The 20168-nt window shown below is 40.4% G+C and overlaps 1 protein-coding gene across 1 annotated transcript in view; it reads right to left on the reverse strand.

The window, feature by feature from the left end:
* Window positions 1–20168, reverse strand: part of MDN1 (midasin AAA ATPase 1) — a 133282-nt gene that overhangs the window by 1861 nt on the left and 111253 nt on the right. Inside the window, exons 84-101 of the mRNA XM_019743250.2 lie at window positions 19880–20017; window positions 17233–17374; window positions 15723–15898; window positions 15027–15179; window positions 14400–14547; window positions 12054–12385; window positions 11607–11780; window positions 10447–10548; window positions 9470–9671; window positions 8121–8291; window positions 6878–7041; window positions 6025–6114; window positions 4731–4846; window positions 3920–4094; window positions 2636–2709; window positions 2417–2531; window positions 1564–1627; window positions 247–389 (exon numbers count right to left, since the gene is read on the reverse strand). Of these exons, the coding sequence (XP_019598809.2) occupies window positions 247–389; window positions 1564–1627; window positions 2417–2531; window positions 2636–2709; window positions 3920–4094; window positions 4731–4846; window positions 6025–6114; window positions 6878–7041; window positions 8121–8291; window positions 9470–9671; window positions 10447–10548; window positions 11607–11780; window positions 12054–12385; window positions 14400–14547; window positions 15027–15179; window positions 15723–15898; window positions 17233–17374; window positions 19880–20017 (2679 nt within the window). The remainder of the gene's footprint in view (window positions 1–246; window positions 390–1563; window positions 1628–2416; window positions 2532–2635; window positions 2710–3919; window positions 4095–4730; window positions 4847–6024; window positions 6115–6877; window positions 7042–8120; window positions 8292–9469; window positions 9672–10446; window positions 10549–11606; window positions 11781–12053; window positions 12386–14399; window positions 14548–15026; window positions 15180–15722; window positions 15899–17232; window positions 17375–19879; window positions 20018–20168) is intronic.

Genomic DNA, 20168 nt, shown 5'->3' on the forward strand with positions numbered 1-20168 from the left:
CTTTCCTATTCATTACTTATAATCTGTGTTTCTGTCGTTCACTATAAAGTGGGAATAATGCCCAGCTCACTGGGTTATTGTGAAGTTAAATGAGAAATAGCTATAAAGTGCATAAAAAACAGTGCACGACAGAACACGGTGTTAGCTGTGAGTGTGATGGTACAACCGAGGCCATGTTTCAGATAGAAAGGGTTGAAGAGCATCTCTACTTTATCCTCAGAAAAGTGGCTTTTAGTCATCACTCACCCGTGAACTGGGATTATCCAACACAACAAAAATGACAAAGATGTTGGCATTCCGGGCGTTCTGAACTGCTGCCAGGACTCTGTCTTTACCCTCCAGGAAAAGACCGCGTCCATCAGAGACCACTAGGAGGAGTTGTGCAGTGTCTGTAGAACATACAGCATGAAAGGAAGGAAACAAAATAGAAATCCATTTTGAACAATAACTTACAACTACCTAAAGACAGACAAATTAGGCTTTCTCTATACTATTAACATTAATACCAAACAGACTCTGAAACTGATGAATTCTGGGGACAAGTGACAGGGGCCTCTAATTAAATCTATTTACTTCGGATGCCTGACTAGGGGACAAGGCCGCACACACACACATACAGAGCTTCTGCAATAAAACAATTTCCCAACAGTGTTTCAGGGAATGTCACATTTAGATCAACTTCACTGTAGAGCAACATATATGAGATCAAAGATACATGTTTATAAAACATATAAACTATATAATATATATATAAAATATATATACTATAAAATGTAAAAATGCAGTACTGAGTTGGCCATTAGAAGAAAACGCCCAAATCAGAAACCTGGATTGGGCAGGTCTCTTCCAAATTTCAGTCACTGTCTATCACCTTCAAATTTTTGCTAATTTTGCGTACCTGATTTTTTTTGAAATTGACAAAAACAGAGAAGAGACCATTAAAATAAATGGTGAATTAAAATGTTTAAAAAAAATTTTTAGCTATATAATGTTTCCAGCAAAAGACTACAGTGCTTGAGGGCTACCTTTCTGTCAAGGAAGTTTAGCAAGTGTTGTGAGGCATGAAAGATTTGCTTCAAACAAGACGTTTCTCCATGATACAATCAGGATTAAGAGATTTTTGGAAAGAGCTACATAAAGAACTAGTGTGTTCCAAGCCCCAAATCAATCATGGCTGGATTAGCTGGTTTCTGAATTATGTTCTCCTCCGCTTTCCTAAAATGTGATCGAATACTCGTCACACCTCGCTCCTTTCTTTCAAAATTCTGAACTCCATCTAACATAATTATACACTAGTTAATTATAAACTAGTTAATTAGTGTTTAATTCCTTCATTATTAAGCCTCGTGAGTACAAGTTCAGTAAAAATTTGTGAAAGAATGGATGATTTTGTAAAAAATGTCCATAAATGCCTAGTATCACTCCATCTCCTGTTGATGTCTTTTCCTGTGAAGCATACACTTTAAAAGATGGTGATGGGTACGGTACAGTGAAATGAAGCAAGCACCTTGCGAATGCAGACAACAGAAAATCACTGTAACAAAGCAAAAGAATGAAGCTCACCTGGACTGAGGTTTTGTGAGAGCTTCTGAGCGGCTGCAAACATGTTGGCTACAGACTCTAGAAACTAAACCAGAATCAGAAACAGACAATTAAAAAGCTATTCAAACTCTCTTCCCATTGTCAAAGAGCCTGAAGTTACACCTGACACAGAAGTGATTACCAGATAACTGATCTATAGGCAGTACAGGACCCCCTGCGTGGCCTTCACCCTCGGTACCGGCATTCTCAGACACAGACATGGATCTCTGGCACACACCCCACTAGTGTTCTGCAAGACACCCGAAAGGAAAAGAAATCCTTTCCCTGGGGATAAGAAGTCAATTTCCCAAACGAACTAAACAGCTATCTTTTTTTCAAGAAAAGAAAACTCAGCATAAAAAGGTGGGAGGAAAACACATGTCCAGTACGACATAACAAGGCTAAATGAGGACCGGAGTTTGAACATCAGAATCATTATCCCATGCACTGTTTTGAACTTAAGTCATCCTGAGCAAGTCACTGGCTTCGTTTCTTCTCTAGAGGGACAGAAATTGGCACTGACACACCTGGTAAGGGTACTGAGAGATGGTTTATTTTTCAAAATGTTCTAAATCTCAGAAAAATAGCCAGAAAATCAATGATACAAAGTCAAAAATGATCTCTGAGAGATTGAGAAAAAAGGTGATACAATGTTTAATAATGGGTGCCAAGGAAGTTTCTCTTCAACTGGTATATACACAGGCTGGGGTTTAGGACTATTCTGTATCGTAACTTTTACCTGCCCTAATACCGTACTGGGAGGAGGGCAGTCTAAAAATTATATCTCCTAAACCAGAAGAATAACTGCAGAAGACATTTGATGTTATCAGCATACCTGAGCAATTCTGGTTTTTTTCTGTTGGAATTTGCAGAGCCGCAGAATCTGGGACCCTGAGTAATCACTGAACTGTTCATGGAATGGGTGTAACAGCTTTACGGACTCTCCAAAACTTAAGGGAGAAAAACCAAATACAGTGGGGGTTATTTTTTGTCATGTGAACAAAATAACAAAAGAAGGTTGGTTTCTCCCGATGGGACTAAAGGGCACTCTTACCTGCACACTGCAATCTGACCCACTTCCAGAAGGGTCAGAGCATTTCCAATCACAGCCAAAGATTCAAATGCAAGCTGTGAAATAGAAAGTTTAGGGTTGAAGGAATCAATATCCTGTAGACCAGTGCCTTTCAACACTTTACACCAAGATTCCCACAGAAAACATTTTTTTTGGTATGGCACTTAAGGGAACACCATCAATATGGCTATTCACAACCAATCCAGGGGCTGTGGTGGCCTTAGGCACTGGCTAATACCACAACTGCTGAAATCCAGAGCCCATTACACTGGTAGGAAAGGTCTGTCTGTTCTAGGGATCTTAAGAGTTGGTCCATGAAATTTTTTAAATTCTCTTTTTTTTTTTTTTTGACTACATAAGTAATCTCTTATGTGTAAAGATTTAAAAAACCTAATCTCTGCAGAAATGACAGCATGGTTTTAAATTTTAAATTCAATTAAAAAGAGGATGATGATACTTATAGCAACTAACATTTACTGAGCACGCTGAGTGTGCTAGACATTAAACTGAGAGTTCCACATCAGTTATTTCATTTACTCTTCATAACAACTCTGAATTTGAGATAGGTATTGCTATACTCATTTTTCAGACTGACTCTTAGGAAGTAAATAAACTGCCCAAAGTCATGTACTACCATAGTAAGTCAGTCATATGATAATGGGGAGCTGGGATCTGAACCCTGAATCAGAGGTTACACTTTCCAAGAGCTTATGTATAGATTTTAGGTTGCTCATTGGCTCTTGGATAACTGCAAAAAAAACAGCACACATCTCGGTGTCCGTATTACTCATGGCATCATAAATAATTCCATTCGGGCTCCTAAGCCTTGTTAACACTGATAGAACACTAACTCTAGATCATTTCAGACTTAAGGAAATGTGTACTGAATATATTTCTGTTTAAAAAGATATTCAGATATTATGTTGGAGGGTCTAAAGAATAGTTTAACAGTACATGGCATTTTGTGGAAAACATACATTGTCAGATTTCCTTATTTTGCAGCTAGACAATAGCACAGCAAGGCTAAGAAACAAAAAAAATTAAAAGACCTATAAATAGGGAACCAAAATATTTGACACATCTTGAAATTGCCCTTTGAACTCTTTCAATTTTAGGTCTTCTCGAACATGGTATTCACATTCTCAGAACAGACTAGCTGGTATTTCAAAGTGCTTTTTGCCAGATCAAATTTAAAATATTTGGAGGCCTATGGAACGTGGTTTGGAATTAATTTCTCATCAAACTGCCACTCCTTCTCTTCCTTACCTGTTTGGTGTGGTTGTCTACCATGCTAGAAGAGTCATCAATAGCCAAACAAATCTGATACTGGCGTTTACTGGGCTTGGTCCTTCGGAGCCAAATCTTGTCTTTTCGAAACTGACTAGCAATGTACGGAATGACCTTCCGCATGTTCAATCGCTTCCCAGTTCGGTAGTCTCCTCTATTAAATGCACCCAAATGCGACAAAGATTAGTTCACTGCTCATCCCTTCAGAATTTTTTTAAAGAACGAAATCACGTTAATAATACCTTATAACCAATTATACCAAGTAACTAGTAACCCAGCACCACGAAGTATTAATGCAGTTAAGGGCCAGGATCAAACTGATCAGCAGCCAGAAAATACCGGTTGTATCTGTGGCAACAACAACTAGGTCTACAAAAACGGAGACATTTATAAAAATTAGAAAAAAATGTTCGCATTGAATAATAAGTCTTGGATTCTCTTTTCTGTTCTAAAGCTATGATTCTGGTCACATCTTTGAAAAGGTAACATACGCAAGTGAGTAACCCAACGTGTGGCAAGGTGAGCCACACACACACACACACACACACACCGAGGCTTAGCCAATTTCCCCATCACGTTAATGAATCAAAGATACTACATGCATAGTGAATTTCACCGTAACCTGTGGTAGAGAGAACATGAATTAGGGTAAGGAACACCATACCGGTGCCTGGGCAGTAGAAATGGCAACCTCGGAGCCAGCAACGCAAGTGGTGAGGTGCTGAGCTCAGCAGAAAAGGCGACACTACATCTTTTTAGGGCGCTGAGTGCGTCAGTGGAGAAGACTTACTTCAGTTTGGCTGCCTGGGTAGGCTCTAATATGAGACGGAGCTGTTCACACAACTGTTGTGAAAGAGGCGCCGTTAAGACCAGGTAACTCTGCCACATCTCTGCTGCAGCCTTCTCCTGTGACAATTGCAACAACATGTAAATGATCCTTGGAATGTGAGGGCCAAAGCCATCACAGCAAGATGAAGGCTTGAAGCTAAGTAGTAGACAATGACGTGCATGGACTTTCTCGACAGAAGCACTTTAAAGCTTCTCTTAGCAAGCTGCACTCTAAATCACTTGATGAAAAATGTCTCCCCTTCCACCAAAACCACAATCCACGGGTGCAACCAAGAAGGAATGAAACAAGGCAATAAAATATTGGAATTCATGACGAAACCAATGCCTGATTCACATCACTTATATAGAGGGTAGCCTGTACCCTGCTTGAGCAGAGCAAGCTGGGAATGGTAATTCTGGTGCTGGCAGTTCCAGCCACTTAATCATGGGCTCTCAGGGTCATGTTTCAAAAGCAAAAGTGACAAGTGCAAATCTCTTAAGTAACACAACAGTGTGCTTATTTCCTGGGCACAACTTTTTTTGCCAACTATGACAGAGCAGTCAATACACATTATGATATCAACTACAAGTTTATATATATATATATATTTACAAGAAGCGGAGTACAGCATTAGGAATAGAGACAGTGGAAATGTACTGGCTGTGTGCGATGTCAGAGGGATAGTGAATGGGGGGAGGGGAGGTGACACAGTGTGAAGGATATAAATGATAAACATCTATTACTTTGTTTTGGGCACCTAAATCTAATTTAAAAACACACACACAAAAAAATACACATTATGTGGTGGGGATGATGGTTAACAGACATAAAACTGAAATATGTGTATATACAGTAAATTTAGGTTGCAGTCATTAAAAAAGAAACTTCTGGCTGATCCACATTACGCCAGTTGGCAACATTCCAAGGGGCCTAGTCTGAGGATGACACAGTATCTTTCTGCCCTGTTTTTCAACTGCTGTCACATCTATTACATCCATTACAGAGTGAGCAACAGAAGTTCAAGATTTAAACAAGTCAGTTTCTCTCTGTTTTAGTTAAGTTACAGGTCTAGTGACAAAGCAGGCAGAAAGCAATGGACAGACTTAGGCTTTGGGATTGTACATTTATTCTCTATATACTCAGACCTTTTTACAAAGGTTATTGGAGCTAACAACCTATTAAGTTTGCTGTATCTTAATAAAACTCAAGATAGTTTATGAAAAGACCAGTGACTATGAAAAGACCAGTGACTTACTTCTTCTGGATTTCCAGATTCGTGTGGCTGCCACATTTCCAATTGTCTCTCCAGCTCCTGTCTTAGCTCACTGACATCTTTTAAAAAGGGCTAAGACAAAAACAAAAAACAAAAAACCCACAGATGAGAAGCAGCCGGGTTGGAAGTGCCAACTCCATCACTGGCTGCCTTCTTCCCTGCACTATGAACTCACTACATGACCCTAAGACGTAAAACATAAGCCAATGTGATGGTACAGTAAGATGCCGGACAACCATGCTTGTACTTCCCATTTATAGAGACAAGATGGATAAAGGAAATTTTAACATTTATATATCATCCCAGCAAAACAAATTCTCATGAAGATATCAATAATTAAAATACGCTTTGGTAAACCTAGATTGCCATTAAGTCAAACGATTAGGGAAACAACTCAGTTAATTGGCTCTTCCTAAATGCAGGCATTAAGTCAAAGATTCTTTTTTTTTTCACTCTGAATAATCATTTTTCTTTTTTTGTAATTTTCCAATTACAGTTGACACACTATTATATTAGTTTCAGGTGTACAACGTAGTGATTAGACATTTATATAACTTATGAAATGATCATCCTGATAAGTCTAGTACCCATCTGACACCATACATAGTTATTACAGTATTATGGACTATACTCCCTGTGCCGTACTTTACATCCCTGTGTCTGTTTTTATAACTAGCAATTTATATATCTTAATCCCTTCCCCCTTTTCATCCATCCCCCAACCCCCTCCCATCAAAATGTTCTCTGTATCTATCAGGTTGTTTCTGTTTTGTTTTTTAGATTCCACATTCTTGCTACTTAACCAACATAAACTAACTTGTGAACATTTTAGTACCTGGAAAATCGTGTCCACAAGGAACTGATGGGCTGTATGAATGGTAGAATCTCGGCTTCTCTCTGGTTTGTCATTCTCCGTCTCCTTGTGGGATTTGTCTGTCCTGGGATCTTGGTTTTCCTCTGTTTTAACAGTTTGGGTCTCCATCTCCATCTCGTCAAAGCCTATTTTCATATAAAGACAGAATTTTACGTATCATATTAACATAAAGACAGCCTTCATGGTTGCCTGTCAATCCTAGCAATTACTCAAACTTTATTCATTCACTGCCCAACACATTTCCACATACTGGTTCCACCTCTTCTTTCTGAGTCAGTCATTGCCAGTTCTTTTCCATTAACTTCTCCTCCTCCCCACCGATGTTAAAGGTGGCTTTTCTGGGAGGGGGGCATATGAGCGCTAGAGGTCATGCTAACAAGCCTCGTGGAACTGCGTGATTCTTTAAACTATGTGTAGGTAGAACTTTGATAAAAATAAAAACTAAAAGAAATAAAATCATAGTTCCATTTCATAGATGAGGAAACTGAGTCAAAGAAAAGAAGAATAATGTGCATCAACCTGTGAAGTGAATAAAAAGGCAAAGTGTGGGTTTGAATCTAAGCAAGTCTAATCCCAGAACTATGCCTTTTCCACTGTCACATAATGGCCACTCAATCATTCTAATACCCAAGAGGACAGGAAGTAAACAGAAGAAAAAACTTGAATCTGTCAAGTTTTTTGTATTTGCATTTATTCCATTGCTGATAGTTATTTTTTACATTAAAGTTATTTTTTAATGTGTTGAATACTTTTTCTTATAAACTGCCTACTAATAGCACTTGGTCAACTATGAAATGGAACTGTATGTAAGGAGTTTTGTTGTTTTCTCACATGCATTTTCCCCATTCTATTTAAATATTATACTGCATTTATGCTAGTATTATATATTTTCATATAATTGAAAATATTATTTCTCTAATAATCAAGAATATATCTTCTTGTTACAACTGGAGTAAGTGACCTATGTGTTTTCTTCTTTTATTTTAAAAAGACTGATGGGATTTTGACTGAAACTCAAGTTTCAGAGGTCTCCTCTACCTTTCCACTCCCAAACAAAGGATAGTGAAATTATTATGGGCAAATGAATGTCTAAGGCATGGGTTAGAATGTGGAAATAATAGACCAGACTAGACTACAGCACAAGAGAAGCAACTTCTCCAAGTCAGAGAGCCTGGGCGGGGCCTGCTGCCCTCGTAGGGCTCACCGGAGCTGGCCGTGGGCCTGGACTTGACCTCCTCTGGCTTCAGCTGCTCCGTGTCAACTGCTTTCAGCTCTTCCTGCTCCTCCATGTCCATGAAAGCATCCTCCGTCTCCTCCGGATCCTGCTCCTTGCTGGAGTCTTTTGCAGATTGTTGCTGCTCCATGCTGGCTACATCTGCCAACAAAGCACACAGAGAGAGGCTAAGTCTTTGCAGAACAAAGTAATCCATGAGCGGGTGTGGTTTCTGTCATTTCTACCTTCCAAGATTCTACTGATGCTGGTTCTACCACTGACCAGCTCTGTGGCTTGGACACAGTGCTGGCTTGTCTGTGCCCAAGATGCCCTACTGACTTATTGCTGTAACTGCCTATTCTCTACCTCCCACAAAAGCTACAAGGATACAGTGTAACTATACATGTGGCCACAGAAGTAGGATGCTGAGCTGGGTTTCAGACACTGAACCAGAATAAACAGGAGGGGCATGTGAATCAGAGCAGCTAATGGAATTACCCCATTACTAAGTGATGGGTGGAGAAACCGTAGTCATTAAGAGTATAACATGGGGCATAGAAAGACCAGCGTGGGAATCCAGCATCCTGATCTTGGACAAGTTCCTAAACTTCTTTGGCCTCAGTGTGCTCATCTATGAATCAGAGATAACCTCGCTCAGGAGAGGACTGGAGGGATTCCATGACCATGTAGCAAAGGCTCAAAAGTGTTTGGCACAAAGTAAAAGCTCAAAACATCGTAGCTATTATTATTATTATTACTGTTTTATTTTTCTAACAAGTAGGGACAGAAGAGGAAAAAAGTAATCTACAGCACAGGTAGTCGCTTTTGAACTATCCTCATAGGTAGATATTATCAACCTTACTTATTAGGAATGAAACAGTGAAAAGTCACCAAGAACTAGAAGGGGACACTGATGGACAACTGACTACTCCCTTCTTGTGCTGAGACTTTTCTTCCTCCATTGTTCACTTATAAAGAAAACATGTATTTCAAGTCCACCGCTCTTGCCATTGCAAGGACCCCCCTCAAGGTGACAATGAAGAAATGTCCAGTACTCAGAAACCCTGAGATCAGCGCTGCGTTCAGATGTGGTCAATGGTTACCAAGGATATTTAATGGGCTTACAGAAGGCCCAGAAACCCTGAGTATTTGCACTTGGCTACAGATACCTATAGGCCAAAAACAATTTGCATTTGTGCACAGTTATTAGAGAGAAAGTAGTTTTAAAAACCCATCCCCTCCCTCCTAAAATGCATTTGTAATAACACCGGGCGGGTACAGTCATACAGCATAAGCTCTCAGAGTTCAGCGCGCAAAGGACATGCCTTCCCTGCACCTACCGTAGGTCTGTGCATCGTAAGGGTCACTCCCTTGCTTAATATGCTCAAATGCATCTGCGTCCTCCAGCTGGGCCTGGGGCCGGGGTGGGCCCTGCTCAGCAGGGCTGTCCGTGTCCACCGTCCTCAGCCTTTTATGTACGTGCTCGTTGTGATCACCCATGGAGCGCTCGTTGTCGGCCTGTCCAGGTTTCCTCTTAAAACTCTGTTGGAAATATCAGGAAATTCATCAAAGCCTTGTCTGTTAATAGCAAAAAGACACAAAAATAACCACAATGTCCATCCATAGGGGACTGGGTAAGTAAATCAGGTACAGCCATATGAAAATGGAATTCAGTGCAGCGGTTAAAAAGAATGGACAAGTCTTGATAGACATACACAGAATAATCTCTGACATACTTTTATATCTGAATAAGGGTGAGGCAGTAAAGAAACACACACATATACCCACACATACAGCAACACATTGCATATGCAAAAAAGATCTCCGAAAGAGGACAAAACTGTTAGCACCAATTTGCTCTGGGGAGGGTTCCTTGGGTGGCTTGAGGACAGGGATAGGATGGAAGCTTTTTAGGGGATTGGTGTTTATATACTAATTTTGTATCGTGTATGAATTACACCCTATTAAAAAATTTTGTATTTAAAACACAAAAGACTATGGACAGTGCAGAGAGGACTACTGGTTGGTGCTGGGCAGCACACAGCACCAGGCTCCTAGACTCCCTAACAGGAACGGGGCTGGGCTGGGGTTGTGTGTCTCCGCATCCCTGCATAGTGAAGAACCCCCTTGATGGGGTTCCACTGGGAGAGCCCCAAGGTCCTGGTCTGCTCATCAGGGCTGCCATCATGTCTGGAGGGACAGGGACAGGGACCGCAAAGGCAGGGAATGTGGTTTGGTTTTTTATAAATCACTACATTTAGAGCATCTTTTTCCACATGGAGCTTTCACTTTAGTTTAGTTGAAGAGTCATACAGACCTGTGTGTTTTTCCTGGTCTGTTTCTGGGAGGCCAAACGGGCGATGAAGTTGGATTCATGGCCTTCTGCCTGGTTTGCATCTGCAGTTCCATTCCCGTGTTCCTATAAAACCCAAGGCAGAAAAGAATGAGGGGGGAGGAAGCTATCTTGCCCCTAGTTTCTGCACTGCATTGTGCACAGGTTCTCTCAGCATTATTCTCACCTCCGATAATCACACCTGCCTGCCTGTTCTGGAACTCACCCATGACTAAAGCCTGGCCCGTGGGCAGAAACAGAAAAGATCTAGACCCAGATCTGTCACCCTGCGAGGTGACTTCGCTTTGCACGGCTGATTAGTTCTTTGTCTACAGGAGTACAAGGGCAGGACAGACCTCGAATAGAAACCAGGCTTCACCAGCAACCAACTGTGTACCTTTAAGATTGCCACTTAATTTTACTGAGGGTTATTTAACTCAAATATGAAATGGAGAAAATACTAAGAACAATAATATCCGCTATTTCAGGGGCTATCCTGAGGACTTGCTGAAGCAATGAGGATGCTTAGCACCTAATGGGTGCTTAATAAATGGAGTGGAGAGGGCATAAGTATACAAACAGTTGTTACTGGTGAGAAAACGGGGGCTTAGAGACTAAAGGACTTGAGAGTCATCATCGTAGCAGCAGGTCCTCTGACTCAGTGCTCTTGTCATAGCATGCCAGCAGCCCAAAGTGTAGCCATATACAGAACACATCACTCTATGTCAAGGAAAAAAGAAGTGCTTTGCTGTCTAAATTAAAATGTTCAGAAACCTGGTGAATAGTGAGGAAAAGGGAAGCACTATATTAGAGGCACATTATTGCATGTAGTCTGAATTCTACTTTTCCTTCCTTGGGAGCATTCTAGAAAATAACATGAACCTGATTCTCCCACAGAGAACTACCAGTCTAAAAACTTTTTCTCATTAAGCACATCACTTAAATACAGTGTGCAACAAACATCCTGGGGATTGTTATGGCATATAAAATAGATCTGCGATCGTTTTCTCACAGAATGAGAGATATTTTAGATGTCAACAGCAAATAAACAACACACGTAAAGCAACGACTTCTAAGTAAAATGTGATTTCAGACAGGGAGACCCTTCTGAGAGGCAGCTGGCCAAGGTGACAAGGGCTCCTCACCTCCTTGCCCTGCTCCTTCTCAGGCGCGGCCCCGGCCAGCTCCACAGCCTGTGAGCTCTGCACATTTTCCAGCCCTGTCTGCCCACAGGCGTCATGCTCCTTCCTCTCCGTAGCCTCTGGCACCTGTTCTTCTGTGTCTGAGTTCTCCCCTTCTTCTTCCTCTTTTTCCTCCTTCTGCAGGGAAATGAAACACAGCATTAAATGCTCTGGGGGAAAGAACACGAGGTGGGGAACCCCTACAGCAAGCAGACACCCCACTCCTCACTAAGGGGGAGTCTGCGCGGAGGGGGTCAGCCACAGAGGGTCTGGAAGAGAAACTGAAAGCTGTTTGGCAGCGCCCCCTGGTGATGGAGAAGTAGCCTAAAGGAGATTCTAGTGGGAATAAGAGAATTCCTCCTCCTCCTCATTATTATTTCTAATGTAAGACAAACCGACACCTCACAATACCTGAGGCTGGAGACCTTGGTCAACAGAGACGCCATTGTCTGCACTTTCCTCACAGGCTTCCGCATCCTCATCCTTATCCTCCAAAGATGGCTGCTCCTCGTCCTCTGAGCTCTCTTCAGGATGTTCACCGGCTCCTTCGTCTCGGTCCCCGGTGCCTGTGTCCATCTCTTCCTCCCCCTCTGCCTCGTCAGCTGCACTGGCGCCTTCCTCAGGTTCATGTGGACCCTGACCTTCATTCTGATCAGAGTCAGTCTCTTCATTCCCGTCCTCAGCTTCATGACCTGCTTCTTCAGTGTCCAGGGGTTTTTCTTTAATGTCCAAAGGATTCTCTTCTGGGTAGATTTAAAAAAAATGAACATAGAATTTAAGAAACCAACAATAATTTCTTGAGATGGGATATAGTTACCTAAGTGTTTTGTTTTATTATTCTTGAACCAGGAGTTGTGGTCCATGGGCCTAATCTGACCATCTACAAGCTTCTGTGAATCAGGTTTTATGGGGACACAGCCTCATCCATTCGCTTACTTAAGTGTTTACCCCACCTACTCTGCATGGCCTGTGCTGCTTTCACACTGTAATAGCAGAAATGAGTATGTGTGAACTCTGTCACAGCTTAGGGCCTGCAAAGCCTAATTTATTATCTGACCCTTCACAGAAAAATTTTACCTAACCCTGTTCTAAACTACACTTAGTATTACTTACAATTGATTGGGTGGTGTATGTCTTTAAATAATATGTATTCCATTAAAAAATCCTAAAAGCCACCACAACAGGAAATGACAATCTAATTTTCAAATATCAGTGGGAATAATTGGTGGTCATCATTCTTTAATCATACACAGAAAATATAACATATTCAAATGGAAACAACCATATTTGAAAAAGTTTTATTTAAAGAGCTTTTCTATACTGTGGCCACTTCAGAAATCAGTTACTTTGTTAGCAAATAATTCTTTAAAATAACTGCTCCTTAGTTTATACATACAATAGCTTAAAATGAGCCTGGGTGTTTTTCTAAGGCATATGGCTTGTTACACTATCAGTGTATTTTCTTCATTTTATGCTTGTTTGCTGGTGAAATTTAAAGTGGAGTTATATTCTAAAATTTTAAGTTAATGAAATAGCTTCAGAAGCAACAACTTATACTATGCTTAAAAAGTAAACTAGAAATTCGCAGAGCGAAGAATGTTCTGAGCATCAGGAAAGCCTGTATCAATTCCTTAACCAAATGGTTCTATTAGGCTGGTACAAAAGTAATTGCGGTTTAAAAGGCTAAAAAGAAAAAAAATTGCAAAAACCGCAATTACTTTTGCACCAACCTAATAATTAAGTAGCAAGTTCACAAATTTATTTCTAATTACCAAAACTTTAAATGGAGAATGGATTTTAAATTTATGAGAACCATATACTCACATTTATATCAAACATCTGTCACTTGTTTTTAAAAAATAAATGGTTCTGCATACAACTATCTTCCTACTTCCTTAGATGTCATCATAGCCTGAAGCTGTATGTTATTCCTTCCCATGTTTTCGTACATTTGACATACCCATAAATATATGGTATTGTTTCGTGTATTAAATTTTTACATAAATAATACCTTTTCTTTTGCAATTTGCTATTTTTGTTCCGAAAAGGTATTTTCAAATTTTTCTAAGCTTTACCAAATATGTCGCTGATTGATTAAGAAGCAGTGAGGCTAGCTCCCATCTTTCTGTCTGGTTACCCGCCATGGTGGAGGCCCACTATTACAATAGCACCTTCTCCTCAACGCTTCCAACTAAAACCAGACGACTCTCGAGTGCAGTCACCCAGATTGAACAATGGATGAAAAAAGCACCAGATTATTGTCATGTGCCTTGTGATTGGTTTCTCTTGAGATTATTCAATTTCATTCCCTAGTATAACTTTTTATTTCAGGCTAAATAAATACATAAGCAAAACAATAACAGAAACAATCATCTCCCTAAAAAAAGCTGTCACTGGGCTACATGAGAAGCCTGGGTATACCCCACTGGGAAGTATTTACATCAACCCATGAGATGGGCCACACAGTGATGGATGGCTGTGGGGAGATGGAGCCGTACGCGATGAAGCCCCACCCACACACAGCAGCGTTAAGCACAGAACTAGAAATGACAGTAGTGAGAGAGACCTGCTGCTTTACAAGTTTTACATCTACTCAGATGAGAAACACTACAAAGAAACAGCAAATAATTTTCGCAAACTGGAATTGAGCTGAGCAGACATAATTAATGACCTGGCCATGACATTGGCCTGAAGAGAAATCAGTTAGTGCTCATTTCCAATGATTTCCAACTGGTCTTTAGGTTTCGAAAAACATACCTTCTCCTTCTTCATGGTCTGTGTCTTCATCACCATTCTTGTCTTCACTGTCTAAGTTCAAATCATCTGGAAGGTCCAAGGCCTCGGGTTCTGGCAGCGTTTCCTGATTGCCATGGTAAGGGTCTACCTCATTCTCATCATATTCCCTCTGAACAGTGAAGAGAACAGGAAAATAATAAAAATGTAAAACTTTTTTAAAAAGTAGCGTTCACACACAATTAGCTCTTAGTTAGCTGAAAGAATACAATGTCTCTGCCCTAAAATCACTACCACACATTAGAATTTTACTAACATTTTTAGAATTTTCATGTTAGGATTTCAAACTTCATTTTCTGTGTAGCTTCTCCACTTGTGGTGAAAAGTCCTGTGTTACTCTCAAAGAAGGAACTGAAGTTTATGAGAAGTTTAGTTTTCAAACTTCAGCATGAGCCCACACAGCATGAAGACTACCTCACTGGTAACTAACAGCTATTTTATGTCCTATTAAGAGGTTCTGTTACATGTTCTTTTACAAGACAATGGAAAAACAACTGAATAGGCAAAACATGCGCGAGACCCGCTAAGAGCTGTGCAGTACAGTGCCCTGGCCTTGAATCAGGACAGGGATCAGTTCTGAATCCTCAGTACCTCGTCTATTTGTTCATTAATTTTGTCTTGGCCTTGTCCATCATCATCAGCTTCTGCTTCTTCCTTTTCTTCCTTCTTATCTTGCTGGTTTTTATCTCTGTTTGACTTCCCAGAATCCAAGTTGTCATCTTTAGCAACAAGTCCACAGTCTTCCTAAATGTCACAGGCAGGAAAAGTGCGAAATCATCACGAAAGCAAGATGAAAGCAATCTAAGAAACTGCTTTCACACAGGGTGACTCTCCCTAGCAGAGCCCTTGGACATGTATAACTGCCTGCTGGGCCTATCCCCCGGGAGTATCCAGCTGATGGGGCATCGTCTATAACCTGGAGAGAACAGTCTGGGTCTGTCCAGATTGCAGTAGTAATGGCAGGTGTGTGAACACCAGGGTGGGTGACGCTGTGCAGCTGCAGTGTCACCCTAGCCTACGAGTTCTCCTACGCAGGGAGCTGGAGCAGTTCAGTGATCAAAAGCAGAATCAGAGCCTCCGTAACGTCCCTCCTCCATAACACGTGGGATGGCTCGGGTCAAGCTACACTTTTAGGTCTGAATCAGTCAGTAAGATATAGAGGAGAGAAAAAAGGAAAAAGAGATGGCAGAAAGAGAGAAGGAAAACAAAGACAGAAAAGTGGTGGTTGGTGGGACGACTGCCCCTCTCAACCTAGGGACCATGGGACGAGGGAATCTTTTAAATTACCTCATCCATTCCTGGGCCCGTTTCTTCAGTTGTACTATCTTCTTCATCCTCCTCCTCCTCCTCCTCATCATCACCCCAGAGCCTCTCATCTAGTTTGTCAGCTTCCTCACCGTTCAGATCGCCCATCTGTTTGTCCAGGTCTGCGCTCTCACTATCTGATTTCTCATCATCCTCTTCTGAAAGGGAAGGCACTGAGCTTAGTTAAGCAGATCCCCAAACTCACCTGGTCTTGTGTGTGTAGGAGAGACGGGCCCACAACCAGGGCGGGCTGCCCGCTCCTACAGAACACTACTCTACTGGCTGGCAGCTGCCTTTGGGTCTGCTGAAGTAGTCCTACTGTGTTTTGCAAACTGTTTGAAAGAACAAGGAAGTCAGTAACGTGTTATGTGAACAGGACGTTAGAATGGTGGGGGCACAGCTGTCAGGATGGGACTGCGCAACCCCACGGGTTGTTCCTTATCTGTGAAATGTCAGAGTCGGACAACGTGATTTCCAAGGTCCCACCCCCATCCCCAACATACGACACTTCTGTGACTATCCAACAGCTACAATCCTGTGTACAGCACACTCAATTAGAATCTCCCTGCCACTGTCTTTGCTCAACGTCTACTGTGCTGAACGCTGTATCCTTATGCTGCTTAGGCAAGTGCACACACTTCTGCTCTGAAATCAGCTCTCACTTCTGCAAGAATTTTGCTTAGAATAAGACACTGTATCTCAAATTAAGCTTTGGACAGAAATTTTAGAGCAATAGCTTAATTATGGTACAAATATATGACAGATGATGATGTGCTGTAAAAAAATCTTATTCTCATTTTTTAATGACAAGGGCAATGCTCATAATATGTTAAACAAAAAAAGCGATGATAGAACTGTTTATGGTCTATGAATATACGCGTACATATACAGAGGGTGCCAAAACAATGTATACACATTTGAAGAAAGGAAAAAAACTGTATTAAAATTGTAATACTCAATATATACCGATAATAAAAGATGAATACAAATCATGTGTATACATTTTTTGGGACCCCCAGCATATGTAGGCAACAAATGGAAAGAAATAAACCAAAATTTATTAAATGGTTTGGGTGGCAGGCCTAACAGGTACCTATTTCGTTCCCGCATTTTTGTTCCAAATCGTCTACAACAAATGTCTACTATTTTTGTAATTTGGAAAAAGCAGTTATTTTTTTAAAAGCACCCTGAACAATTTACTTTTGAGCTGAGGCCAAGCTGTGTGTGTGACCATGTTCTTGGTCTTCGGCACTTCCCTGAAGGGCACCTCCCACTCACGGCCTTGAGCACACGAGGCAGCGGAGCATCAGGCAGTGCCTCAGTTTACTCACAGAAGAATCTCCAAAACTGACGACAGACTCCTACCTTGGTGGAGATGGTGATGGCACATGTATAATATTAATGTTGACAACAGGCTCCTAACTGGGAACATGTAATTTCCTGGATAAAGTGCTTATTTTTCAAAAAGAAGAATGCAGCGATAATCTCAAACCTTGTTCTTCAAGCTCCCCGTCATGCATTTTCCCATCAAAGTCTTCTGACATCTCAATGGCATTATCCTCGCCCTTAATGTCGGATTTTGAGTCAGGATCCTCTTTATCCTTTTCTTGACCCGTCTGAAATGTATCTTCTGCCTAAATTAAAAAGAAAAAAAAAGAGGTAGCTTAACTAATGTTTATTCAGCTCTAAATAGACTATAAATACATTAATGCCAAGGTTAATGCTATAAAGTTATCTCTGGGGGGATAAAAAGGAGAACCAATAGAGATAACCACACATGACAATTTCTGGTTTGCTTTAATATTTCCGTAGTTAATTTCCAGTTTTAATGCATTTGTGATTATAGAATATAGAATTTTGTTGAGGTTTTCTTCATGTGAATTGTTTAAAAAAATCCGCATTTAAAAAGAATATGTATTCTCTGTCTGTAGGATAAAAGATATCATCAATCTTACTATACTGTCCGTATCTTTAATATGTATTTTTGTCACTTTGATCTCATAGATAGTAACCCTCTGTGAATGTATTTTTGTTTACTATTCCTTAAACTACATATTCTTATAAACTCTATGTGATATTTGGGGCAAAAGATTCATGCCTGTTATCTCTTTCATTATGGTTGAATTTTAAAAGTCATTTTTTAATATACAAAAGTGATAAAACCTTATAAAAAGAAATCTAAACTCAACAGAAAGAGTCAATTTCTCATGGCACCACCATCTTCCAAAACTCCCAAAGAATTACCACCAGTGACATTCTGGTGCATGTTTTTATCTATAAGCACACCATGAATAGTAATATAGGTGTTATGTATTAATACCTGCCTCCCAACATCGTTTTAAACAAAAAAAGAATCATGCCTTACCAACTGTTTTGCAATTTACTTTTTCTTTTTTAACTTGTAACCTCTCTTAGATATATTTTCATGTCGATACATATAAATATACCTCATTCTGTTTAATTTATTTATCGTATTGCTCTGCATATTCTCTTGACCCTTATTAGCATTTCTATAAATACACATCATTTAATACTGTCACATTGTTCTGATAGCTTTTCATCCCTCTTAATGGTTTTTGCATTGGTTGTACTTTTTCTATAAGGTTTACCTTTTTTTTTTTTTTTTTAAAAGATTTTATTGGGGAAGGGGAACAGGACTTTATTGGGGAACAATGGTCAAATTGTTGTCCTTTCAATCTTAGTTGTGGAGGGTTCTGTTCAGCTTCAAGTTGTTGTTCTTTCAGTCTTAATTGTGGAGGGCGCAGCTCAGCTCCAGGTCCAGTTGCCGTTGTTAGTTGCAGGGGACGCTGCCCACCATCCTTGCGGGAGTCGAACCGGCAACCTTGTGGTTGAGAAGACATGCTCCAACCAACTGAGCCATCTGGGAGCTCAGCGGCAGCTCAGCTCAAGGTGCCATGTTCAATTTTAGTTGCAGGGGGCGCTGCCCACCATCCCTTGCGGGACTCGAGGAATTGAACTGGCAACCTTGTGGTTGAGAGCCCATGCTCCAACCAACAACTGAGCCATCCGGGAGGCAGCTCAGCTCAAGGTGCCGTGCTCAATCTTAGTTGCAGGGGGCAGAGCCCACCATCCCTTGCGGGACTCGAGGAATTGAACTGGCAACCTTGTGGTTGAGAGCCCACTGGCCCATGTGGGAATCGAACCGGCAGCCTTCGGAGTTAGGAGCATGGAGCTCTAACCACCTGAGCCACCGGGCCGGCCCTATAAGGTTTACCTTTTAACTTTATTTTTTTTCCGTTAGAAAAGTACTGCATGCTGATTAACTTAAATTTGGGAAATTACAGAAAAGCTGAGATAATAAATATATATAGATAGATATGCTACCTACTACATATTAGAAAGATCTCCACCACATAAACACTAGCAGTGCTCTTTTGTTTTTTTCATTTATTTCCAATTTTCCCTTCATAGAGACGGGAGGTTTGAATTGGCTTGTTCCTTTATTTTTAATAGCTATAACCATACCTTAAATAGAAATTCATGGTCTGCTTTAAGCTTACAATGTAAGTGATTTTAAAAAATCCCATTACCTCTTATTTCTTCAAGTTAAGTTGGTTAGTATAAATGACTAACAATAGTATGTATACAAAAAAAAAAAAAAAACTCACTCCCAAATGAGATAGGCATTTTAAAAAGCAACACAACAGTCTTAGTCCAAAGTATCTGAATACTTCAAAAGTATTCTTGATTCCAATAAAAAAAAGAAAACATTAAAATTTTCACCATGCTTTAAAGACACACTGCAATAAAACCTGTTAATAACATTGGCATTATTATTTAATGCAATTATGACTTAAAAGTTTTTAATCTTAAATCAATCACTACCAAAAATACTCTAGAAAATCATCAGCAAAAATCTCCCCACTTAAAATTAAAATTTTTTAAATCATTTCCCTCTCAAATTATAGCCATAACCAATGGCTATGTTGCAAAGTTCCTTTCTGCGGTCTTTAAGTTTTTATTTACATCCACTCCTCACACTCCAGTATTCTTAGGGTTCCACAGATCAGTTTGAAAACCACTGACATTTATGTGTGTAATTTAAATACTGATAAGAAAGGGGAAATGGCGCGAGCTTCTGTACACTGTACACATACTTCAGGCATGTGAAAACGTACCTGTTCTTCATTTTCTATCTGGTCACTCACATCCTTCACACCCTCACCTTCTCCAATCCCACCTCCCTCATAGTCATGGAACTCAGTTGCTCCCTCTCCTGCTGCATCTTCCATAAATTCTTTGGGTAGGCAAAATCCCTTGAAAATAAAGAGTGAACAGTTAGGCACAAAAGCAATAAAAAAAGGGATTTCCAGTCCTACTACAGAAAAAAATTTTTTTAACAAATGCTTAATTCTTTTTCTAGCTCAGTATTTTAAACCTGATGGGAAGGAAGTACAAGAGGACCTT

This window comes from Rhinolophus sinicus, linkage group LG05 (genome assembly GCF_036562045.2).
Source record: "Rhinolophus sinicus isolate RSC01 linkage group LG05, ASM3656204v1, whole genome shotgun sequence".
Classification (NCBI taxonomy): Eukaryota; Metazoa; Chordata; class Mammalia; order Chiroptera; family Rhinolophidae; genus Rhinolophus; species Rhinolophus sinicus.